The sequence below is a fragment of the Diceros bicornis genome, chromosome 2 (genome assembly GCF_020826845.1).
Source record: "Diceros bicornis minor isolate mBicDic1 chromosome 2, mDicBic1.mat.cur, whole genome shotgun sequence".
NCBI lineage: Eukaryota > Metazoa > Chordata > Mammalia > Perissodactyla > Rhinocerotidae > Diceros > Diceros bicornis.
The window spans coordinates 51,813,897-51,840,475 of NC_080741.1; the positions used below are offsets into that span (position 1 = coordinate 51,813,897).

Below are 26,579 nucleotides of genomic sequence, written 5' to 3' on the forward strand. Positions count from 1 at the left end.
TTTAATCTGCACGTATTGTGGCTTTTCTGATTTTCTTCCTATAGTTGATTTCCAGTTTCATACCGTTGTCAGAAAAGATGCTTGGGATTATTTCAATCTTCTTAAATTTGTGGAGACTCGTTTTGTGGCCTAATATGTGATCAATCCTGGAGAATGTTCCATGTGCATTTGAAAAGAATGTGTATTCTTTGGTTTTTGGGTGGAATGCTCTGTATATGTCTACTAGATCCATCTGTTCTAGTGTGTCATTTAAGGCCAGTGTTTCCTTATTGATCTTCTGTTTGGATGATCTATCCATTGGTGTAAGTGGAGTGTTAAAGTCCCCTACTATTGTTGTGTTACTATTTCTTTTTTTATGTCTGTTAATAATTGCTTTATATATTTAGGTGCACCTACATTGGGTGCATAGATATTTACAAGTGTTATATTCTCTTGTTGGATTGTTCCCTTGATCATTATGTAATGCCTTTCTTTGTCTCTTTTTACAGTTTTTGTTTTAAAGTCTATTTTGTCTGATATGAGTACTGCTACCCCAGCTTTCCTTTCCTTGCCATTTGCGTGGAGTATCTTTTCCATCCCTTCACTTTCAGTTTATGAGTGTCTTTAGATCTGAAGTGTGTTTCTTGTATGCAGCATATATATGGGTCTTGTTTTTTAATCCAAACAGCCACGCTGTGCCTTTTAATTGGAGCATTTAGTCCATTGACGTTTAAAGTAGCTATTGATAAGTATGTACTTACTGCCATTTTTAAACTTTTTTTTTCTCAGTGTTTTTTACCTTCTCTGTTCCTTTCTTCTTCTATACAAAATTGATGGTCTCTTTAGTTTGACCTCTGTCTGAAAGCTCTAGTCTTTAACTCCCCTCTTCCCTCCTTTTATATGCTTTATATCATATCTAACCTTGTTTTTGTGCATTTGTATCCATTACCCTCTTATCATGGAATTAGATAATTTTTCCTATTTGTGGTCTTCTCTATTCTTCTTAAATCAGTCCCTGTAACATTTCTTGTAGCACTGGTTTCTTGGTGACAAACTCCTTTAATTTTCACTTGTCTGGGAAATATTTGATCTCTCCTTCCATTTTGAATGATAACCTCGCTGGGTAGAGTATTCTTGGCTGTAAGTTTTTTCCTTTTAGCACTTTAAATATATTGTGCCACTCTCTTGTAGCCTGTAAGGTGTCTGCTGAGAAGTCAGCTGATAGCCTTATGGGGTTTCCTTTGTATGTAACTTGACTTTCTCTTGTGGCTCTTAGGATTCTCTCTTTATCTTTAATTCTGGATATTTTGGTTATGATGTGTCTTGGTGTGGGCTTCTTTGGGTTTATCTTGTTTGGGGCTCTCTGTGCTTCCTGTACCTGGATGTCTGTTTCCTTCCTTAGGTTAGGGAAGTTTTCATCTATTATTTCTTGAAATAGATGCTCTGCCCGTTTGTCTTGGTCTTCTCCTTCCGGGACCCCTATAACACGGATGTTAGTGTGCTTGATGTTGTCCCAGAGGTCCCTTAGACTCTCCTCACTCTTTTTAATTCTTTTCTCTTTTACCTGTTCAACTTGCGTAATTTCTTCTAGTCTTTCGTCCAGCTCACAGATCGGTTCCTCTGTATCCTCTACTCTGCTTTTGAGTCCCTCTAGTGAATTTTTCATTTCCAGTTTTGTATTCTTCATTTCTGATTGGTTCTTTTTTATATCTTCCATTTCTTTGTTGACATTCTCACTGAGTTCATCTATTCTTCTCCCAGATCAGTGAACATCTTTAACACTCTTAGTTTGAACTCTTTGTTGGGTAGGTTGCTCATTTCTGTTTAATTTAGCTCGTTTTCTGGGGTTTTGTCCGGGTCCCTACCTTGGAATGTATTCCTTTGCCTCCTCATTTTGCCTCTTTCCCTTTGCTTGTGTCTCCATATTAGGTAGGTGAGCTACGTCTCCTGCTCTTGGATAGGTCACCTTATGTAAGTGATGCCTTAGGAGGCCTGCAGTGTGCTTCCCTCAATTCTCAATGTTCCAGGGGTGACCCTATGTGGTCTACGTGTGTCCTTCTATTGTGGCCTGTTTGCTCTCCCTGTAGGCACCCAGGGAGGCTGAGTTATGCTCCTAGCCAGCTGTCGTAATGCTCAGCTGCTTGTAGTTGTCGTGGGCCCTTCAGTCTCTTTATCAGGTGTGGGGAGCCCCAGCACAGTTGGCTGCAAGTTCTAATACCACAGTTGTGTTTCAGTTTTTCTTTTTTTTTTTTTTTTTTTTTTTTTTTTTTTTTTTGTGAGGAGATCAGCCCTGAGCTAACATCCGCCAATCCTCCTCTTTTTTTTTTTGCTGAGGAAGACGGCCCTGGGCTAACATCGGTGCCTATCTTCCTCCACTTTATATGGGACGCCGCCACAGCATGGCCTACCAAGCAGTACCTCGGTGCGCGCCCGGGATCCGAACCAGCGAACCCCGGGCCGCCGCAGCGGAGCGCGCGCACCCAACCGCTTGCGCCACCGGGCCGGCCCCTCAGTTTTTCTTTTAAGTGAGTAGGCCCCCAGCGTGGCAGGTTATTAGGCTCAGGGGCTTACAAATGTTATAATCCCCCAGGCTTTAGGTCTCTTGTCAGCTCTCTGAGGATTGCAGCTGGGTGGAGCTGGCCTCAAGCATGGGAGCACCCAATTGTTTCAGGCTTTGGAAGGTGGAGCAAACCCCCTCTGTGGGTCTTTGAGAAGCACAAATCCTCTGCAGCTGACAAGCCCTGCCACCCACAGGTCCACACACACAGTCAACACAGTCCTGCCCCATGTGTGCTCCCCGACCTCCTGAAGTGGACCCAGTCTCTCCACGGCAGAAGCCCCACACACTCCACCACCGCCCCACACTCTCCACCTGCTCATTGTGCATGCCCTGCTGCACTGAAGTGGGCTCCCTTGCCAGGCTGCAGTGAATCCAGTCACCAATCTATGCAGGCCCACAAGTTGCCTGAGGGCTTGTTGTTGTGTGGGGACAGTCTCTAGGGTGGGCTGCCTGCCCTCGCTGAGCTGGAGTAAATCTGTCCTCTAGTGGGTGGGGCAGACCCTGAGCTGGCAGGCCCCAGGGAGAACTCCAATGGTGTCTCTGTCAGCACACCCACACCAGGCCACAACAATGGCCGCCGCCAATGTCCCAGTCCCTGGAGAGGTCTCACCTCTCACTGCAGTGCACTCAGAGCCTATCAGTTGAGTCTCTTTTCACCAAAGCACTGTGCACCTTTCTTTCTGGTGATTTTAGGTTGCTTTCTGAAATGGGTGAGTTTGCACATGGTCCCTTTAAGAGCCGGTTTTAATTTCTTTGTGAACCAGCTTTTCTGGGGATACTCGCTAATGTTTTAATAGTAGGCAAAGTCAGATATTATGCTACTCGTCTGGATTGTGCTGGGTCCACAAAATGCCCACTGTGGGGGCGCTCCCTGGCTCAGGGTCCTGCTCCTCCAGGGAGGGCTGCGTAGCTTTGTGCTGCTCCCCAGCGGCCGTGAGGCGCTGTCGCTTGTGAAGGCGGCGTTTTTCCTCTCCAGAAGGGACTTTCTGCCTCTTCTACCTCAATTAGGATTATCTGTTGTTGCAGGAGTTCGTCTTATTCAGTTTTCAGTTCTGTCTCAGGGGTAATTTTTCCACAAGTAGTTGTAAATTGGCTGTGTCCGCGGGAGCAGGTAAGTTCAGAGTCTGCCTACGCCGCCATTTTGACTTCTCTCCTCCATCATGCAAATAATTTAGACTTCATAAATTATTACTAATTAAAAAGAGATTATATGGTGAAAAAATCATTCCTGTTTAATGTTGGAAGAATTATTCTCTTTCCGTGAGTTTAGAGGCACTTCATACTCTTTCACTCTGGTTTTAGGTTCAGTGATTGTACTTGCTGTTCCAGTAGTAAATCTTCTCTTTAAGAGTGTTTGTATCAACGTTTTGCTTGTGAGAAAGGAAGACATAGATGTTAATTCATGCACTCATTTGAACATCCGTTAGATAGGTAAGAGTATATCTTTTTTATTTGTATCCCTGCTTTTTCTAAAATGCATTTAGGAGTACAGTATGGACTTTTGGTCTGCTAATGTTTCATAGAATGAACACCATTTATATTAAGAAACTTAAGACTGTCATCATTTCATTTCATAAGCCCAGTCTTCTCTGGGCAGGTTTAGAAATACACTTTACAGTGTTATTTAGCAAACAGAGTTTTAGTGTGTCTTGTTTCTCTGTCACTACTCCCCACAAATAATGATTACAATGTGTCAGACATTGTACAAGGCACTTTACATATATCAATTCTGATTTTATCAACAACCTTGCTAGTTAGGTATTATCACCCCATATATTAATGATTCATTCATTCTTTCAGTCACCAAATAAATAATTTGTGTCCCTAATACAAGTCAAGCACTCTTTTAGCTACAGGGGCTCAGCTATAAAAGAATAAAACAAAGTCCCTATTCTCATCAAAAAGAATAAGGAAGGATAAAACAGATAGAAGGAGAGAGTGACTGCATGCATTGGGGTGGGGTGGGGTGGGCGGCTTCTGTCTTCTATGTGTTTATATAGCGTATTCGTGGAATGCCTTTCTAAGAAGATAACATTTGGGTGGAGAACAAATGGAAGTGAGGAAGCAATTCTGTGGTTTTCTGGAAGAAGTGCAGTCTAGGCATATGTGCAGAAACTATAAAGGGCCTGAGGTATGGGAGCTTGCTTTGTGAGTTGAAGGAATTGCAGAGAGACTACTAATATGGCTGTCGTGAAGGGGTTGGTAGGGGAGGAGCAGAGAGAGTGGTGGGAGATGAGATCAGCAGAGGCTGTAGTAAGGACTTAAGATTTTACTTTGAGGTGGGATGCCATTGGACAGTTCTGAGCAGAGGAATTACTGAGGCTCAACGAATTATGCTTTGCTTTAGGAATTTGAAGATAACACCCAAACTTTTCCCAGTAATTCTTGCCTTGTAAAGTTTCATCACTAGACATTTGGGTAAAGTGGAATAATTCTGTGTTTCCCACAATAGTCCTTTGAGTAACATGTCTCTAGCTTAGAAGTTAGAGAGTTGCAGCAAGTTATTGAGGAAGGGAAGAACTGGTGTTTCTGGAGACAGCCATTGTTAAGCATTTCTTGGAATTCAATCATGATATTAAGTCAAAGGTATACATGATAATTGATTCCTTGAAAGAAGCAGTCTTTGTGATAAATTATAAACTTGTGTTGTAATAAGGCCTTCCTTGGGGCCGGCCCGGTGGCGCAAGCGGTTAAGTGCGCGCGCTCCGCTGCGGCGGCCCGGGGTTCGCTGGTTCGGATCCCGGGCGCGCACCGACGCACTGCTTGGTAAGCCATGCTGTGGCGGCGTCCCATATAAAGTGGAGGAAGATAGGCACCGATGTTAGCCCAGGGCCGTCTTCCTCAGCAAAAAAAGAGGAGGATTGGCGGATGTTAGCTCAGGGCTGATCTCCTCACAAAAAAAAAAAAAAAATAAGGCCTTCCTTTTCTCATTCAATTTTCCACAAAAATTTATATCTGAAAATGTTAGAGTATAAAAATATGTCTGAATCTTAAGTTCCTAACAGTGGTCAAACCATCAGATGTTGACTCACCAGATGAGGAAGACTGCTATACTCTTCAATTAAATGTGTATGATGACAATGAAATTGATGAGGACTCAGGCAACCTGACCATCAAGAGGGTTTCACTTTCTGTGCCAGCATTGTGAACTCTTGGAAACGCAAAGATAAATGATGAACATGAGAGCCGAGAATTATAGTTGCAAAGGTAGATTGTCCAGGGTTCTTGTAATAGAAACAGACATTTGGAAGATGCTTTATTGTACTAGCTCATTAAAAACATCTCTTTCCTGTTGATTCTTAATGATTTTGGGTATATTCGAGTTCTTTGATTCTTTGAGATAAAGTGAAGAACTTTTTGGTTCTATGTGTAAAAGACATAAAAAGAATGAGTTCTTCTTCCTTCTCTCTCTCCATCTTATCCTTTCTTCACTCTCTCCAATTCTGAATCTTTCATGGTATGGGCACATTTGGCAAAATTTGTAGCACAGTTTTGCTTTTAAGAAAAGGTGATAGCTGAAATTCATTGAGCACAGTTCTCACTACCGTCACAATGTATCATCCCATGGAAATGATAATGTTGTGTTTTTGAAGCTACTTAGTATTCAACAAAACTGGTCTGTTTTCCTCTCCTCTGCTCCCCTATCTTCTGATAAGAAGCAAGAGTTTATATTTCAGTTTAAGATATGTATTTCATTCATAAGGAAACAGCTTTTTGATAAACGATATTGTGAGAGTTTACTTGATGAGAAATTGCTGACCATTGTAAACATGTTATCTGATCAAGTGTTTACCTGAAATCTTGAGGTGGTGCTTAATCTTCATGTATTTTCATCCCAATTATTCTCTCATTGTCATTTTATAAAAGCATCAAAAAAATAAGTGATATATTTGCATCAAAATATCTGTTATATTGAAGCATTTGGATTGCTTAGATCCTTAACACTTTTTTTGAGTAGTGCAAGAGAGATTCATATGTTAACATGAATGGCATTGCAGTCAGATCTAAAATGACCTTTCATAAGATTTAACAAGGTAGCTTCAAGTGTTTATGAAATATGAGAAAGTATGGGAGTGTGACCAGTACTTTTATATTGTGAGTAATATATTAAAGGCAACAAAGCATTCCTATAAATGTCTCCTAGTGCATATGTACCGGAAATTTCCTAAGGCAGTAATTCTCAGCCTTTTCAGACCCAGTGTTACCCTGCCTTTTTTTCCTTTATAACAGCTTTATTGAGATATAATTCACATACCATAAAATTCACCCTTTTAAAATGTACAATTCATTGTTTTTTATAGTAGATTTAGAGTTATGCAACCATCACCACTGTCTAATTTTAGAACATTTTTGTCACCTGAAAAAGAAATCCCATACCCATTAGCAAACACTTGCCATATCCCCCCACCCCCCAGCCCCTGGGAACCACTAATGTACTTTCTCTGTTTATGGATTTGCCTATTCTGGACATTTCATATAAATGGAATTATGCAATTTGTGCCTGATTTCTTTCACTTAGCACAGTGTTTTCAAGGTTCATCCATGTTGAAGCATGTATCAGAACTTGATTCCTTTTTATGGTTGAGTAGTATTCCATTGTATGTATATACTGCATTTTGTTTATCCGTTCATCAGTTGGCAGACATTTGGGTTGTTTCCACCTTTTGTTTTTTCTTTAACACATTTATGAATAATTTTATTCAGACTCTTCACACCTATCTTTAAGATCAATACCGTCATTGAAGGTATTCCATTCATCGTTGAAGCCACCTTCTGAGTTCTCTAACATCATTTTTCAAAGCTCATCATTGTCACTTCCAACTGTTTGAAATACAGCGCTTTTGGAATGTGGAAATGATTTTATCATTAAAAACTTAAAGAATCATCTGCAAAACATCAGATCAACTGGTTTTTGTTTGTTTTAGCCTTTTTATAGGGGATCTTTAGAAGGTTTCTTTACAACAATGGGTCTTAAAGTGTGGCCCTAGACCCCAGCATCAGCATCACCTGGGAACTTGTTAGAAATTCACATTCTCAGGCTTCACCCAGACTCACCAACTCAAAAACTCTGGGAATAAGGCCCCGCAAGCTGGGTTTTAATAAGCCCTACATTCCACCATTTGGTTATTGTGAATAATGTTGCTATTTGTGTGCAAATAGTTGTTTGAATACCTGTTTTTAATTTTTTTGGTCATATACTTAGGAGGAAAATTGCTGGGTTATATGGTAGTTCTATCTTTAACATTTTGAGGAACTGTACCATTTTACAAACCCGTTTACAAATGTATGAGCATTCCAATATCTCCATATCTTTGTCAACACATGTTGTTGTCTGTCTTTTTTATTGTAGCTGTTTCATTGGGGGAGAAATGATATCTCACTGTGGTTTTGATTTGCATTTCTCTAATGACTAATAATCTTGAACTTCTTTTCATGTCCTTATTGGCCATTTGTATATCTTCTTTAGAGAAATGTCTGTTTAAATCTGTTGCCCATTAAAAACATTAGATTATTTATATTTTTATTTAGTTGTACAAGTTCTTTTTATATCCTGGATACTGGTCTCTTTTTGGGCGTATGATTTGCAAATTTTTTCTCCCAGTCTGTGGGTTGTATTTTCCCTTTTCTTGGTGTCCTTTGAAGCACAAAAGCTTTTGATTTTAATGAAGTCCAATTTATTTGTTTTTTCTATTGTTGCTTGCATATGAAACCATTGCTTAACCCAAGGTCATGAAGATTTATGCCTATGTTTTATTCTAAGTATTTTTCCTGTTTGAAATTATAAGTATTTATAGTGTTTTATCTGGCAGCTCAGACCACTGCAAGATTTCCAAAAATTCCTCTAGAGTACAGTAGTGTCCCCAATTCAGTGCTACTGTATGAGGGATAATACATAGAAGTAGAATTTCAATGTCATACAATATGCAGATAATACTGCATTGTTTTTGAAAGTGGGGACCGTTTATTGTCACCGTCACTAGCAATATCTGATTCCTCTACATTCTCTTGGCAATGCCTGATATTGTTAGAATTTAAAATAGAAATTCTAACCAAGGTAGTAGATATGGAATGTTATCCTTGTGTGTGTGTGTGTTTTAGTCAGGTTATTGAGGTATAACATATACAGTAAAAGTCACCATTTTTGAAGTACAGTTCTATGAATTTTGTGAATTTTGGCAAGTGCATAACCTTATAACCATTGCCAGAGTTAAGATACAGAACATTTTCATTACTTCCAAAATGTAACATTATGCTCCTTGTAGTTAACCTTCCTTCCCAACCCTCTTCCCCCAGCTCTGACAACCACTGATTTATTTTCTATTCCTCTAGTTCTGTGTTTTCCTGAATGTCATGTAAATGAAATCATACATTATATAGCCTTTTGTGTCTGACTTTTTTCACTTAGCATAATCCATTTGAAATCCATTCATGTTGTGTCTGAAGTTTATTCTTTCTGACTACAAATTTCATCATATAGGTTTAAACCACACTTTATTTATCCATGCAGCAGTCGATGGATGTTTTAATTGCTTATTTTTGAAGATTATGAATAAAGTAGTTATAAACATTGGGTATAGATTTTAATGTGGACTTTTTTGTTTTTCTATTCTGTAAATACCTAGGGGTGGGATTGCTGGGTCACATAGTAAATGCATTTAAAAAAAATAGACTTTATTTTTTAGAGCAGTTTTAGGTTCACAATAAAATTGAGCAGAAAGTAGAGGGAGTTTCCATACTCCCTGCCCCCACATATGCACAGCCTCCCCCACTATCTGCATCCACACCAGAGTGGGTACATTTGTTATAATCAATGAACCTGCACTGACACATCATTATCACCCAAAGTCCGTAGTTTACATCAGGGTTCACTCTTGGTGTTGTGTGTCCTGTGGTTTGGATAAATGTATAATGACATGTATCCACCATTATAATATACAGAATAGTTTCACTGCCCTAGAAATCCTTCACCTATTTATTCCTACCTCATCGCTAACCCCTGATCTTTTTACTGTTTCCATAGTTTTGCCTTTTCCAGGATGTCATCTAGTTGAAATCATACAGTATGTGGCCTTTTCAGATTGGCTTCTTTCATTTAGTAATATGCATTTAAAGTTCCTCCATGTCTTTTTGTGGCTTGATAGCTCATTTCTTTTTATCACTGAAGAATATTCCAGTGTCTAGATGTACCACAATTTATGTATGCATTCACATACTGAAGGACATCTTGGTTGTTTCCAAGTTTTGGCAATTATGAATAAAGCTGCGATAAACATCCATGTGCAGGTTTTTGTGTGGACATAAATTTTCAGCTCATTTGAATAAATACCAAGGAGTGAGGCTGATGGATCGTATGGTAAGAGTATATATTTAGTTTTGTAAGAAACCGCTAAACTGTCTTCCAAAGTGGCTGTACCATTTTGGATTCCCACCAGCAGTGAAGGAGAGTTCCTATTGCTCCACATCCTTGTCAGCATTTGATGTTATCATTGTTTTTGGGTTTTGGCCCTCCTAATAGGCGTGTAGTGGTATCTCATTTTAATTTGCAATTCTCAAATCACATATGATGTTGAGCATCTTTTCATATGTTTATTTGCCATCTGTATATCTTTTTTGGTGAGGTATCTGTTCAGGTCTTTTGCCCAATTTTTAATCGAGTTGTTCATTTTCTTATTGTTAAGTTTTAAGAGTTCTTTGTTTATTTAAAATAACAGTCCTTTATGAGATATGCCTTTTGTGTGTGTGTGTGAGGAAGATCAGCCCTTTGCTAACATCTGTCAATCCTCCTCTTTTTTTGCTGAGGAAGACTGGCCCTGGGCTAACATTGTGCCCATCTTCCTCCACTTTATATGGGACGCCACTACAGCATGGCTTGCCAAGCGGTGCGTTGGTGTGCGCCCGGGATCCAAACTGGCAAACCCTGGGCCGCCGCAGCGGAGCGCGAACACTTCATCACTTGCGCCACCAGGAAGGCCCCGAGATATGCCTTTTATAAATATTTTCTCCTAGTCTGTGGCTTGTCTTCTCACTCTCTTGACAGTGTCTTTTGCAGAGCAGAATTTTTTAATTTTAACAAAGTCCAGTTTATTGATTCTTTCTTTCATGGATCGTGCATTTGGTGTTGTATCTAAAAGGTCATTGCCATACCCAAGGTCATCTAGATACTCTCTTATGTTATCTTCTAGGAGTTTTATAGTTTTATGTTTTACATGTAGATCTGTGATCCGTTTTGAGCTAGTTTTTGTGAAGGGTGTAAAGTCTTTGTCTAGCTTCATTTTTTTTTGCATGTGAATGTCGAGTTGTCCCAGTACCATTTGTCGCAAAGACTGTCCTTTATCCATTGTATTGCCTTCGCTCCTTTATCAAAGATCAGTTGACTGTATTTATGTGGGTCTGTTTCTGTGCTATTTTGTTCTATTGATCTGTTTGTCTGTTCTTTCTCTAATACTGCACTGTGTTGATTGCTGTAGCTTTATATTACGTCTTGAAGTCCATAGTGTCAGTCTTCCGACTTTTTTCGTCTTCAATATTGTGTTGCCTTTCTAGATCTTTTACCTCTCCACATAAGCTTTAGAATCAGTTTGTCAGTATCCAAAACACAGGTTTTTATTGGAAGTAGGTTGCTTTTTCACTGTGTTGATTATGTCTTTTGATGCACAGAAGTTTTTAATTTTGATGTAGTCCAATTTATCTATTTTTACTTTTGTTGCTTTTGCATTTGGTGTCATATCCAAGAAATCATAGTCAAATCTAATATCATGAAGATTTTCACTGTGTTTTCTTCTAAGAATTTTATAGTTTTAGGTCTTAACTGTTTTTTAAAGAGCAAAAGTTTAAAACTTTTATGAAGATTGCGTTATCCTGTTATGATGGAGTGTGCTTAAGAAATCTTTGTCTAATCTGATAAGGGCTTAATCTCCAAAATATATAAAGAACTCATGCATCTCAACGACAAAAAAACTACCAACCCAATTAAAAAATGGGCAAAAGACCTGAATAGACATTTCTCCAAAGAAGATATACAGATGGCCAACAGACACATGAAAAGATGTTCAAAATCACTATCAGGGAAATGCAAATCAAAAGTACAATGAGATATCACCTCACGCCCGTCAGAATGGCTATAATTAACAAGACAGGAAACAACGTGTTGGAGAGGATGTGGAGAGAAGGGAACTCTCATACACTGCTGGTGGGAGTGCAAACTTGTGCAGCCACTATGGAAAACAGTATGGAGATTCCTCAAAAAATCAAGGATAGAACTACCATATGATCCAGCTATTCCACTGCTGGCTATTTATCCAAAGAACTTGAAAACACCAATTTGTAAAGATACATGCACCCCTGTGTTCATTGCAGCGTTATTCACAATAGCCAAGACTTGGAAGCAACCTAAGTGCCCATCAAGGGACGAATGGATAAAGAAGATGTGGTATATATACACAATGGAATACTACTCAGCCATAAATAATGATGAAATCCAGCTATTTGTGACAACATGGATGGACATTGAGGGTATAATGCAAAGTGAAATAAGTCAGAGGGAGAAGGTCAAATACCGTATGATTTCCTTCATTAAGTAGTAGATAATAACAACAATAAACAAACACATAGGGACAGAGATTGGATTGGTGGTTACCAGAGGGGAAGGGGGGAGGGAGGAGGGTGAAAGGGATAATTCGGCACATGTGTGTGGTGATGGGTTGTAATTAGTATTTTGGTGGTGAACATGATGTAATCTATGCAGAAATAGAAGTATAATGATGTACACCTGAAATTTTTACAATGTTATAAACCAATGTTACTGCAATAAACAAAAAATTAAAAAAAAAAAATCTTTGTCTAACCTAAGGTCACAGAAAGGTTCTCCCGTAGTTCTTTTTTTTTTTTTTAATTTTATTTATTTATTTCTTTTTCCCCAAAGCCCCAGTAGATAGTTGTGTGTCGTAGTTGCACATCCTTCTAGTTGCTGTATGTGGGACACGGCCTCAGCATGGCCGGAGAAGCGGTGCATCGGTGCATGCCCGGGATCCGAACCCAGGCCGCCAGTAGCGGAGCGCGTGCACTTAACCGCTAAGCCACGGGGCTGGCCCTCTCCTGTAGTTCTTTTACAAGTTTTATACTTTTAGATTTACATTTAAGTCTATGATACATTTTGGGGTAATTTTGTTTATAGTGCAAGGTGATGAGTTGAGATTCTTTTCTTTTTTTGTGTGTGTGTGTATATGTATGTCCAGTAGTTTCAGCACCATTTGTTGAGAAGACTTCTCATTTCTCCATTGAAGTGCCTTTGCACCTTTGTCAAAAATCAATTGTTCATTTATGTGTGGGTTTCTGGATTTTCCACTCTATTTCATAGATCTATATATCTATCCTTTAGCCAGTACACACCATCTCGATTATGGTAGGTTTATATTGAGTCTGGAAATCAAGTAGTGTAAGTCATTCAAATTTTTTCTTCCTCTTCAAAATTGTTTTGATTATTCTAGTAGTCATTTGCCTTTCCATATGAATTTTAGAAAGAACTTGTTACTACCTTCGGAAATTTTTGCTGGGATTTGTTTGGGATTGCATTGAATCTATAGGTCAATTTGGGGATAATTGACATCTTAAAAATACTGGGTTTTGCAATTTGTGAACATGGCAAACTTCTTCATTTATTTAGGTCTTATTTGATTTCCTCTGTTCTGTCTTCTTCAGAGGCTGATAGTTTTTTGCTTTTCACTGTGAACGCAGGGCTTTTGGCTTTCAGATTTAACACAGGGCTGCAGAAAGGGAGATGGGATAGGGCAAATTAAAAAGGTCATTGCTCTTACCGAGATTCAGATTTCTTGAATAAATACTTTTTGGATTATTTCAAGCCTTTGGTTTACTTGAGTTCTAAAAAAGTTGATTTTGACAGTTTTTTCTTTTATTGAGGAGAGGCTTTTTCGAGATCCTTACTCTGCCATACCTGCTGATATCATTCTCTATTCTGTTTCTTAAGATACTGTAAAGTGTCACATTGGTTAGGTTATCACTTTTTTTTTCTTTTTAATAAATGAAGATATTGAGACTCCAGGTATAAATTGAGTTATTCACATTTATGATCTCAGCTGTTGTACTAAACAGAAGCAAGGATATTTCTTCTTTTGTTTGTTATGATTTCAGGGGAGAAGAAGTTGATTCTTTTCCTCAGCTGTGTTGTGAGATTTAGAGGTTAATACATGGAACCACCTCTCACTTCCAATACACAGAATTAAGAACAATAAGCTCTCAATTAATATTAGCTATTATCAATAATCTCTTTCTTTTTTTCTTCATCTTCCTCCTTTATTTTTATTTTTGGTGAGGTAGATTGGCCCTGAGGTAACATCTGTTGCCAATCTTCCTCTTTTTGCTTGAGGAAGAATATCACTGAGCGAACATCTGTGCCAGTCTCCCTCTGTTTTTTTGTATGTGGGACACTACCACAGCATGGCTTAATGAGCGATGTGTAGGTCCGTGCTCAGGATCCAAACCCGGGAACCCCGGGCCACCGAAGTCGAGGGTATGAAGATAACCACTACGCCACTGGGCTGGCCCCCTCACCTTCCTTCTTTAAATACAATTATTGGCTTTCTTTCCTTCTCATTGATGCTGTTTCCTCTTAAATCCAAGCAGAGAAACTATAGCAGAACTCTGAAAATAATAGTTTGGAATTGAGAAAAGTTGGCAATAAAATTTCCTTTCTTTGAAAATTATTTTTATTGTGTGATTAAAACTTTCATTATCATTGCCATGTATGAATGCTGAGAGGGAATAAATGAAGTACAAATGTCAACTTTAGCAGCTGGAAAGCCAAGAAATGAGAGTAGTATAGTTTAGTGCGTGGGAGATTGAATGAGATCAGGAAACAGAAAGTCTGGGCTATACTCCCTATCTGCTGTGGAAAAAGCTATATGATTTTGGCATTTTCCTGCCCCTAACAGTTTCATCTGGAAATTTTCATGGACGTGGATTACATGTCCTCTGAACTCTTTTCTAATTTTTTGTGTCTTATTCAGTTGAAAGGGCTTTGTGTCTTTTGATGAAAATTGGGAATGTTGTATTTATTTTAAGACTTTTTGTTTTTTGTTTTTTGGAGTAAATTACTGCTAATAAAGGCAGTTAGAAAGTTTTGCGTTATTTTTTTTCCCTAAAAATACTCATATTATGTCTCTTACAGAAAATGACAATATGATTTTAATATTCTTTATATGCTTTGTTTTAGGTTGGTACAGAGGAGTTTCAACAAAGAAGCCAAATGTAAAGGTAATGAAAAGTTTATTTACTATTTACTTTTCTAATGTAGGAAGCTGCCTAGTATATTCGTTTGATATAAAAACAATTCTTGTTTGTTTATCTCTTAATCTTTTACAATAGCCACACTCATTCTTTCTTTTACAGACCTGTATCAGACTCTGCTGTCTCAGCAGTATTAAAATGTTTTTTTTTAACAGGACAGAAAATGCATGTATGGTCTTAGCTGCAAAGCTTATTTTGAAAAAGCCTATGTAGGACATTTAATTATGTTTTCCTTCAAATATTTGACAAAAAGTAAATTGACTTATTCATAGCCCTAGTCCTGTGGAGGCATGTGATTAATTAGATTAATTTATTTGTAAAATACAAAATGGAAAAAACTTTCAAATAATCTTCAGTTAGATATGTTTTTGTTGATTATAATATTCTTGTTAAAATGTGAATTTAAACAAGACTTATCAGTGCAGAATACTGATTTTTATGAACTAGATTTTGTGTTTTATTCTGTTACCAATTAATATTAATTTGATCAAATAAAATATATTTTAATTGGCAGTTATAACACATTCAGGAACATTCTTCTCTGGTAATGCATTTGCAAAAACTTCTTTCTGCTTACTCTTTCATATAATTAATATTATCAGCTTTTCTTACATATTTTCTGTAGCTTAATATTTAAAGTATTATGCTTTTTATTGTATGGAAACAAATCAAAATTATCACATTATTTTTATTAAAAAAGAAAATTGCTCAGACTTCTAACCATCAGTTTTGCCAGTAGATTCATTCGTCTTGGAAGTTTTTAAGGTAATGATTATAAGAAGACTGTATCCTCAAATTTTAATTCCTTATGGCCAGGGCTTCTCATCCTCGGCACTGTTGACATTTTGGGCCAGATAATTCTTTGTTGTGGGGGGCTGTCCTGTGCATTATATAAGATGTTTAACAGCATATATGATCTCTACTCACTAGATGTCGGTAGCATTACCCCCTTAGGTTGTGACAATGAAAAATATCTCTAGACATTGCCAAAGTCCCTGGAGCTGGGGTGTGGTGCTAAATTCCCCCCTGGCTGAGAACCACTGTTCATAGGTACTCTTTTTCCTTGTAGTTCTAATTTTAAAACACATTTTCAGGTGTAGGAATGGCTATGTGAAAATGATTTCTATTTGTATTTTATGTGTTTTATCTTGATTTAAAATTGTCAAAAATTTGGAACTTGAATAAATAAGAAATCTTATAAATGATTGGAAAGCTGTACTTTGTGATATTGCATGCTATTTATTTTTAGGAATATTTGTGATCTTGACCACCTCACCACCTTGCTTCCAATACTAGTGTTGGGGGATCAATGTGGAGACCATGGTCATTGAAATTATTGTACGTTTGTGATTAAAATATCAAATTGATGCACAGTGTGTGGCTTGAAAACCTTCTTCAGTGAGACATGAATGATAATACCCCTAAAATATTTTCTATTACTGTACAACAAAGTGCCCCAAAATGTAGTGGATTAAACTAATCACCATTTTATTGCTTGTGATTTTGTGCCTTGACTGGGGTCATCTGGGTAGTTATTATGTTACATCTATATCACCTGTGGCTACAGACATCTGGGAGCTCAACTGGCTGAAATGTCCTAGAGGGTTTATTCTCATGTCTGGCATCTTGGCAGGGATGGCTGGAATGCTTTCCTCAGCCAGACCACTGAAATAGCTAGGCTTCTCCCTCTAGTCTCAAGGTCTCTCTCTCTCCATTTAGCTTCTTGAGCATAATGATCAGAGTTCTATTTTAGAGTTAAGGAAAAGTGCTCAGAACCTCCTACCTACAGTCTAAATTCTTTTTCCTACAATAAAGGTGTTTAGAGTCTGTGGGAGAGGCTGTTTTGTGATTAAGAATGAGTCGATAAGCTAATCAAAATGAGGAAACCAGATTACACCAATCTAAAGTGTTAGAGCTCATTTTGTCTGATCAGACTACTTTAATTTCTTTACTTTGGGCTAATGTGGTACTTCTGAGATTGTGTATTTTGGTAATACCAACTCCACTTGAGGATCTTAAATTATTCTAGCATTTATTAACAAACTATATCTGTATACCTCTTAATAGCTTGTATTTGTATTCTTAAACTTAAAGTAACAGGTGGAAAGACAGTGTTAATAACTGAATTTTATTTCTTGTAGTAGTGATCTTTTGTGGAATCAGAGTGAAAATTCTTGTGTTTGTAAAAGATAATCATTTAGTGATTCCACAAACTTAAAAAAATGCATTCCTATTTTATCTTTTATTTGTCTTAATGTTATGGTCACAGTAAGTAAAAAATTTCAATAAGTTTTTCATAGCTGTTGGTAGTTAAAGAAAAATAAAAAAGGTGACTTATTAAAGTATGTCTTCAGTTGTGTATGATGTATACTAATAATAAAATAAAACTTGAATTAGCCCAAATAAAATAATATCTGGACTAGATAGCAAATATAGCATTCATAAATATTAGTAAGTGGTAGAACATTTCTTTCTATAAAACAGTTAAAAAAACCTCTCAAAGTCTAATTGTTTTGTTCTCTGTAAATACTTTGCAGTAAGATATAATAAACATTGAGAAGGAAGATACTGGGATGATTATAAAATACACTTCCAGTTATATATTTTTGTGACCATATATTAAAATTATGCAGTTTGAGAAGCACAATATTCAGGAAATATGTACTACTAAACTTTATGTTAAATGATTTTAAGAATGATAGTTTCTTGTCTTCTGCATTTTTTTGAAGACTTTATTTTTCCAGGATACACTTCTAGGGTAAAACTTATTTTGGCATTGTAATTTTAGAGACCAAAAGTTTTTGGGACATAGTGTTATCTTCTGGTGAAATGTCATGTTATATATTTGTTAGTCTTGCCAAAATATTAGCTTTCTTAAGAACATACCTGAAGAACTAAAGAATGAGAGAGTAAGATAAAATTAAGACAAAGGACAACAGTTGCTTTTTATACAACATATGCTCAAGAGGAAAAGAATGAAATTCAAGAGAGTTTATATTTACTATCATTTTGTGGTTTCAGGATCAGCTTTTATACAATAGTTGTCAACTGGATACCTAGAATTCTGCAAGATAGGAACAAAATTCTAGGACCTTATAGAATGTTTTGTATAGCAAAAGCGGAGGTATAGAGGCATGAAATTGCAAGGCATGTTCCAGGAATGGCAAATAGTCCAAACTGACTAGGGCATAGTACAATGATGGATGATAAGGCAGGAAAGGTAGGTTGGGTCCATATTTAAAGTGTCTTATGCCAAAGAATATAAGGAATGCTAAAGGAATTTGGATTATGTCTCACTGGCAACAGGGAATCTGTCATTCAACAGAGGCATGGATCCACTATTGCCTCACAGTATAACTATAAAATAGAGTTTATTGGAGAATCAGTAAGCACCTGTTAAAGATACCTATTGAAGTATTTATGGATGATTTCTGATATGTGCTCTAAAATACTGCAATGGGTAAAATTGTGTTTGTTAGAATTAATGAATCAAGATTGGCAAAATGTTGATAATTGTTGAAGCTGAATGATAGATTCATGGATGTTCAATATATTATTCTAATTTTTTGTATATTTGAATTGGGGATAACATTATTACTTATCTCATAGAATTGTTTTGAGGAATCAGTGAGCTTATTTGAAGCTCTTAACACAGTGCTTAGCACGTGATAACAGCACAATAAATATTTGCTTCTTTTCCTGTAACAACTACTACTGTGACAGCATAGGGCTGAAAATGAGACTTTAAAGACTGCCAACACCTTGGAGGACAGAAGAAGGAACTAGCACAAAGAGATTGAGAAATAGAGGTACACATTCAAATTCTAATATACCAGAGTGGAAAGAACTCAGTGAACACGTGGGTCTTCAATAAAGACCTAGTGTGACCGCATGTTAAGAGTAAGGTCAAACAACCCTAGAATAATGGCCACTCTAGGTATACTCTTACTATTTTGATTACTATAGCTTTGTAATATAGTTTGAGATCAGGAAGTGTGATGCAACCAGCTTTGCTCTTTTTGCTCAGGATAGCTATTCAGAGTCTTGTGGTTCCGTATGAATTTTAGGATTGTTTCTTCTATTTCTGTGAAAAATGCCATTGGAATTTTGATAGGAATTACATTAAATCTGTAGATGGCTTTGTGGACATTTTAACAATATTAATTCTTCCAATCCATAAACTTGAGATATCTTTCCATTTATTTGTGTTTTATTCAATTTCTTTTATCTATGTCTTATAGTTTTCAGTATACAAATTTTTCACTTTCTTGGTTAAATTTATTCCAAAATATTTTATTCTTTTTGCTGTTGTAAAAGATATTGTTTTCTTAATTTCTCTTTTCAATGGTTCATTGTTAGTGTAAGAAATGCAATCTATTTTTTGTTTATTAATTTTGTGTCATGCTACTTGACATGAATTCCTTTTATCAGTTCTAAAAGTTTTTTTGGTGGAGGCTTTATGGTTTTCTGTATGTGAGATCATGTGATATGCGAATACAGACAGTTTTACTTCTTTTCAATTTACATGACTTTTATTTCTTTTCTTGCCTTATTGCTATAGGTAGGACTTCTAGTACTATGTTGAATAGAAGTGGAAAGGGTGAGCATCCTTATTTTGTTTCTGATTTTAGAGGTAAAGCTTTGATGAGTATGGTGTTTGCTGTGGGCTTGCTATATATGGCCTTTATTATGTTGAGGTACATTCCATCTATACCTGATTTGTTGAAAGTTTTTGTTGTAATAGTTTGTTGCATTTTGTCAAATGCTATTCTGCATTTATTGAGATGATCATATGATTTTACCCTTTATTTTGTTAATGTGGTATATCACACATATTGATTTGCATATGTTGAACTATCCTTGCATTTCATGGATAAATCCCACTTAATAACAGTGTGTGATTCTTTTAATGTGTTACATTTGGTTTGCTAATATTTTCTTTTTATTTTATTGAGGTCATATTGGCTTTTAACATTGTGTAAATTTCAGGTGTGCATTATTATGTTTCAGTTTCTGTGTGGATTGCATCGTGTTTACCACCAATGGTCTAGTTTTTATCCGTCACCATACGCATGTGCCTCTTTACCCCTTTTGCCCTCCCCCCACCCCCTTTTCCTCTGGTAACCACTAATCTGTTCTCCTTATCTATGTGTTTGTTTATCTTCCACATATGAGTGAAATAATACAGTGTTTGTCTTTCTCTATCTGACTTATTTCACTTAGCATAATACCTTCAAGGTCCATCCATGTTGTAGCAAATGGCACAATTTTGTCTTTTTTAATGGCTGAGTAGTATTCCATTGTATATATATATATACACCACATCTTCTTTATCTGTTCATCCATTAATGGGCACTTTGGTTGCTTCCATATCTTCGCTATTGTGAATAATGCTTCGATGAACATAGGAGTGCATAAATCTTTTTCAATTGTTGATTTCATATTTTTTTGATAAATATCCAGTAGTGGAATAGCTGGATCATATAGTATTTCTATATTTAGTTTTTTGAGAAATCTCCATATTGTTTTCCGTAATGGCTGCACCAGTTTGTTTTCCCACCAGCAGTGTATAAGGGTTCCCTTTTCTCCACATCCTCTCCAACATTTGTTATTTCTTGTCTTGTTAATTATAGCCATTCTGACGGGTGTGAGGTGATCTCTCATTGTAGTTTTGATTTGCATTTCCCTAATAATTAGTGATGTTGAACATCTTTTCATGTACCTGTTGGCCATCTGTATATCTTCTCTGGAAAAATGTTCCTATCCTCTGCCCATTTTTTGTTTGGGTTGTTCATTTTTTTGTTGTTGAGTTGTATGAGTTCTTTATGTATTTTGGAAATTAACCCCTTGTTGGATATGTGATTTGCAAATATTTTCTCCCAGTTGGTGGGTTGCCTTTTTGTTTTGTTCATGGTTTCCTTTGCTGTGCAGAAGCTTTTTAATCTCATGTAGTCCCATTTGTTTATTTTTTCTTTTGTTTCCCTTGCCTGAGCAGACATGGTACTTGAAAAGATACTGCTAAGACCGACATCAAACAGTGTACTGCCTGTATTTTCTTCTAAGAGTTCTATGGTTTCAGGTTTTACATTCAAATCTTTAATCCATTTTGAGTTAATTTTTGTATATGGTGTAAGATAATGGTCTACTTTCATTCTTTTGCATGTGGCCATCCAGTTTTCCCAACACCATTTATTGAAAAGACTTTCCTTTCTCCATTGTATGTTCTTGGCTCTTTTGTTGAAGATTAACTGTCTATAGATGTTTCCATAACACTTGCTGAGAATTTTTTTGCATCTATGTTTATTAGGATATTGGCTTGTAATTTTCTTTTCTTGTCGTGTCCTTCTCTGGCTCAGGTATCAAGGTAATGCTGGCTTTGTAAAATGAGTTTGGAAGTGTTCCCTCCTCTTCAATTTTTTGGAAGACTCTCAGAAGGATTGGCATTGATTCTTCTTTAAATCTTTGGTAGAATTCACCAGTGAAACCATCTGGTACAGGACTTTTCCTTTTTTTTTCTTTTTTCTTTTTTGTGAGGAAGATCGGCCCTGAGCTAACATCTGCCAATCCTCTTCTTTTTTGCTCAGGAAGACTGGCTCTGGGCTAACATCCATGCCCATCTTCCTCCACTTTATATGGGATGCCGCCACAGCATGGCCTGACAAGCGGTGCGTCGGTGTGTCCCTGGGATCCGAATCAGTGAACCCCAGGCTGCCGCAGCAGAGCATGTGCACTTAACCGCTTGCGCCACCGGGCTGGCCCCCAGGACTTTTCTTTATTGAGAGGCTTTAAATTACTGATTCAGTCTCCTTATTCATAATTGGTTTGTTCAGATTTTCTATTTCTTTATGATTCATTTATGTTAGGATGCATGTTTCTAAGAATTTGTCTATTTCTTCGAGGTTATCCAGTTTTTTGGTGTGTAATTGTTATAGTAGTCTCTTATGATCCTTTGTATTTTTCTAGTATCAGTTGTAGTGTCTTTTCTTTCATTTCCGTTTTTATTTGATTCTTTTATTTTCGTTAGTCTGGCTAAAGGTTTTTCAATTTTGTTTATCTTTTCAAATAACTAGGTCTTAGTTTCATTGATCTTTTCTATTGTTTTTCTAGCATCCATTTCATTTATTTCTTCTCTGATCTTTATCCTTCTGCTAATTTTGGGCTTAATTTGTTGTTCTTTTTCTATTTTCTTGAGATATAAAGTTAGGTTGTTTTTTGAGATTTTTCTTTTTTTTTATTGAGGTAACATTGGTTTATAACACTATATAAATTTCAGGTGTACATCATTATATTTCGATTTCTGTGTAGACTACATCAGGTTTACCACCCAAAGACTAATTACTGTCCATCACCATACACATGTGCGCTATTACTCCTTTTGCCCTCTTTCCTCCCCCCTTCCCCTCTGGTAACCACAGTCTCTGTATCTGTGTGTTTGTTTGTTGTTGTTGTTTTTATCTTCCACTTATGAGTGAAATCATGTGGTATTTAATTTTCTCCATCTGATTTAGTTTGCTTAGCGTAATATCAAGGTCCATCTATGTTGTTGCAAATAGCAAGATTTCATCTTTTTTGTGGCTGAGTTGTCTTCCATTGTTCTTTTTTTCTTATTGTAGGCATTTATCACTATAAACTTCCATCTTAGAACTGCTTTTTTTCTGCGTATTATAAGTTTGGTAGGTTTTGTTTCCATTTTTGTTTGTCTCAAGATATTTTTGATTTCCTTTGATCCATTGGTTATTCAGGAGTGTGTTGTTTAATTTCCACATATTTATGAATTTTCCAGCTTTCTTCTTGTTATTGATTTCTACTGTGATACCATTGTGATTAGAAAAGATAATTGATATGATTTCAGTCTTTTTGAGTTGTTTTGTGGCCTAACATGTTACCTGTCCCGGAGAATATTCCTTGTCTACTTGAGAACAATGGGTATTCTGCTGATATTGAAGGGAATGTTCTATATATGTCTGTTAGGTCCATTTGGTCTAAAGTATAATTTAAGTCTAATGATTTCTCACTGAGTTTTTGGTTTTATGATCTATCCATTATTGAAATTGTGGCATTGAAATCCCTTGTTATTTATTTATTTGTCTATTTTTTTGGTGAGGAAGATCTGCCCTGAGCTAACATCTGCCAATCCTCCTCTTTTTGCTGAGGAAGACTGGCCGTGGGCTGACATCCATGCCCGTCTCCCTCTACTTTATATGGGACGCCGCCACACCATGGCTTGCCAAGCAGCACGTCAGTGCATGCCCAGGATCCGAACCAGCGAACCCCGGGCTGCCGCAGCGGAGCGCACGCACTTAACAACTTGCACCACCGGGCCGGCCCCTGAAATCCCTTGTTATTTTTGTAGTGCTGTGTCTTTCTCCTTTCAGATCTCCCTTCAGTTAGTATTTGTTTAATATATTGGGGTGCTCTGTTGTTGGGTGCATATATGTTTACAATTGTTATATCCTTGTGATGAATTAACCCCTTTGTCATTATATAATCACCTTTTTTAACTGTTGTCTTGTTTTTGACTTGAAGTCTCTTTTGTCTTATATAAGTATAGTTACCCCTGCTCTCTTTTAGTTTACATTTACATGGAATATCTTTTTCCGTATCTTCCCTTTGAGTGTATATTTATCTTTAAAGGTGAAGTGAGTCTTGTAGGCAGCATGAAGTTGGGTTATTGTTTTTAATCCGTTTAGCAACTGTATGTCTTTTGATTGGAGGATTTAATCCATTTACATTTAAATAATTATTGATAGGTAAGGACTTACTGATGCCATCTTGATAATTGTTTTCTGGCTCTTTTATAGTTCCTTTGTCCCTTCTTTCCTTCTCTTGTTGTCTTCCTTTGTGAATTGATGATTTTCTGTAATGATATAGTTTGATTTCCTTCTCTTTACCTTTTGCGTATCTACTGTAAGTTTTTCTGTGTGGTTGTTCTGAGGTTTACATAAAATATCTTGTAACAGTCTATTTTATGCTGCTAACATCTTAACTTCAATCTCATATAAAAACTCTACCCTTTTACTCCTCCTACCCACATTTTATATTTTTGATGTCACAATTTACATCTTCTTATATTGTGTATCCATTAAGAAATTATTGTAGCTGTAGTTATTTTTAAAACTTTTGTCCTTTAACCCTTATACTGGAGTTAACTAATATGCCACCATATTACAGTGTTAGAGTATTCTGAATTTGACTGTGTATTTACCTTTACCAGTGTTTTATATTTTCATGTATTTTTTATGTTACTAGTTAGTGTTTTTTCATTGCAGCTTGAAGAACTCCTTTTGCATTTCTTATAAGGCAGGTTTAGTGGTGATGAACACTCTCTGTTTTTGTTTCTTGGAAAGTCTTTATTTTTCCTTCATTTTTGAAAGACATCTTTTCTGGGTAAAATATTCTTAGTTGGCACTTGTTTTCTTTCAGTCTTTGAATATATCATCCCACTCTCTTCTGGCCTGCGAGGTTTCTGCTTGCAAGAACTCTGCTGATAGCCTTATGGGGGTTACCTTGTAAGTTACATACTTTTTTTCTCTTGCTTCTTCTGAAATTCTTTTTGTCTTTGAATTTTAGTTCGTTTTGTTATGATGTGTCTTGGAGTTGATCTTTTTGGGTTTGAATGTTTTTGGGGATCCAGCCTCCTGAACTGGGATGTTCAGATCTCTCCCCAGACTTGGGAAGTTCTCAGCCATTATTTCTTTAAATAGCCTTCTGTCCCTTTCTTCCTCCCACCTACTTCTGGAACTGCAGTAATGCATGGATTGTTTGCTTTGATGGAATCACATAATTCACATAAACTTTCTTCCCTCTTTTCGTTCTTTTTTCTTTGTTCTTTTCTGATTGGGTAATTTCAAAGGTCCTGTGTTCAGTCTCACTGATTTTTTCTTTTGCTTGATTAAGTCAGCTGTTGACACCCTTTATTGCATTTTTCATTAAATTTTTTGTAATCTTCAGGTGCAGAATTTCTGTTTGGTTCTTTTTTATTATTTCTGTGTATCTGTTAAAGTCGTTCTTGTATTGTTTTCATGATTTCATTGAATGGTCTTTGTTTTCTTGTAGCTCTCTGAGCTTCCTTAAAACAACTGTTTTAAATTCTTCATTGGGTAAATCACAGATTTGTTTCTTAGGGATAGGTTACTGGAAAATTATTGTGTTCTTTTGGTGGTTTCATGTTTCCTTTATTTTTCATGTTCCTTGAAGTCTTGCATTGCCGTCTTTACATTTGAAGAAACAATCACCTCTTTCATTTGTACTGACTGTCTTTGGTAGAGAAATACTTTCTGTCAACTCTGCTGGGTGTTCTCCAGCTTTTGTAGACCTTTGCTATGCATGCACCTGCCCCACACTTCTTGTTCCGTTTTGGGGTGAAATTCTTAAGATTATATGCCTTCTCTCAATCCTGCAAAGTCAGGCTGGTTGGTAACAGCCTCCTGTTTGCTTTACACAGGGCAGTGCTGAATGCTCAAGTTTGCTTGCTTTCTCCCAATCCTGCAGAGTTGGACAGCTTTCTGCATGTGCTTAGTAGCCATCTGCAAAGGCTTGCACTCATTGCTGCCCTTGGGGGTGCATGCAGGGAGCTGGCCATGGAGTTGGAGAGTCTGTGGGGGAGGTGTGCAGAGCATTGAGGGTGCCCATGGTCCCATTAGGGAGATCTGCAGGCAAGGCATCCCCATTGGCTCATGGACAGGTTTCCTGATGGAGTCTTTGAAGTGGTTAGTAGGATGCCTGCCCTTCAAGAGTCATGTCTGCTGTTGTTTTAGCCCCTCCCTGTGCCCCCAGTTGTGCAGCACACCTCAGTATCCTGGATGGGTTTAGAAAGAAGTGGGCCTCTTTGACAGCATCCCGTGTATGTAGGAAAGCCAGGTGCTCACTTGCGTGTTCTAACTTTCCCCCATGGGAGAAATCACAGCCCAAGAAGTTCTCTCTGGGCACTTAATTTTTGCATAGTTTTTGCTGTGCTGCCTTGTGGGAGGGATGATGCAGGTAAAGTGAAGCTGTTCCTGTTACCCTCTTCAGTGTGTCCAATCTTGGATTTTTTTTCCTCCAACAATGTGCTGGAACTTCTTTACTGGGCTCCTGGACTTCCACAAAGTCACTCTTGTCCGTGGTTGATTGTCAAAATTGGTGTTCTTTTTTGGTGGGAAAATGGTAGAAAACTCCTATTCCGCCATTTTGCTTGTGTCACTCCTATGTGATTCTATTGCTATATTTTTTGGGAGTTTTATTTTTATCATGAATTGAGGTTGAATTTTGTCATATGCTTTTTCTGCATTAGTACGAGTATGTGACTTTTCTTCTTTAGACTGTTAATATGGTAGATTACATTGATTTTTGAGTATTGAAAATACCTTGCATCCCTTAAAAAAAACCTCATGGTACACATAACTCTTCTTACATATTGCTGAATTCTATTTGATAACATTTTGTTAAGGATTTTTACATCTATATTCATGAGGGATATTGGTCTATAGATTTTTTTCTTTATCTTTGACTGATTTTGGTATAAGAGTAATAGTAGCTTCATGAGATGAATTAGAAAATTTGGTATCAGAGTAACACTAGCTTCATAAAATGAATTAAGAAAGTCGTGTTCACTCTTCAGTCATTTGGTACAATTAAGCAGTGAAGCCATCTGGGTCTGAAGATTTCTTTCTTTGGAGTTTTTAAAATATGAATTCAATTTCCTTAATAGTTACAGGGCTATTCAAATTATATATTTCATATTGGTTGGATTATGGTA

At 36.9% G+C, this 26,579-nt stretch overlaps 1 protein-coding gene across 1 annotated transcript in view; it reads left to right on the forward strand.

Annotated features, from left to right (window-relative positions):
- The window catches only part of DOCK3 (dedicator of cytokinesis 3), a 460,033-nt gene that overhangs the window by 127,270 nt on the left and 306,184 nt on the right, over nt 1-26,579 (forward strand). The window contains exon 3 of the mRNA XM_058559633.1: nt 14,769-14,809. Within this exon, the coding sequence (XP_058415616.1) occupies nt 14,769-14,809 (41 nt within the window). The remainder of the gene's footprint in view (nt 1-14,768; nt 14,810-26,579) is intronic.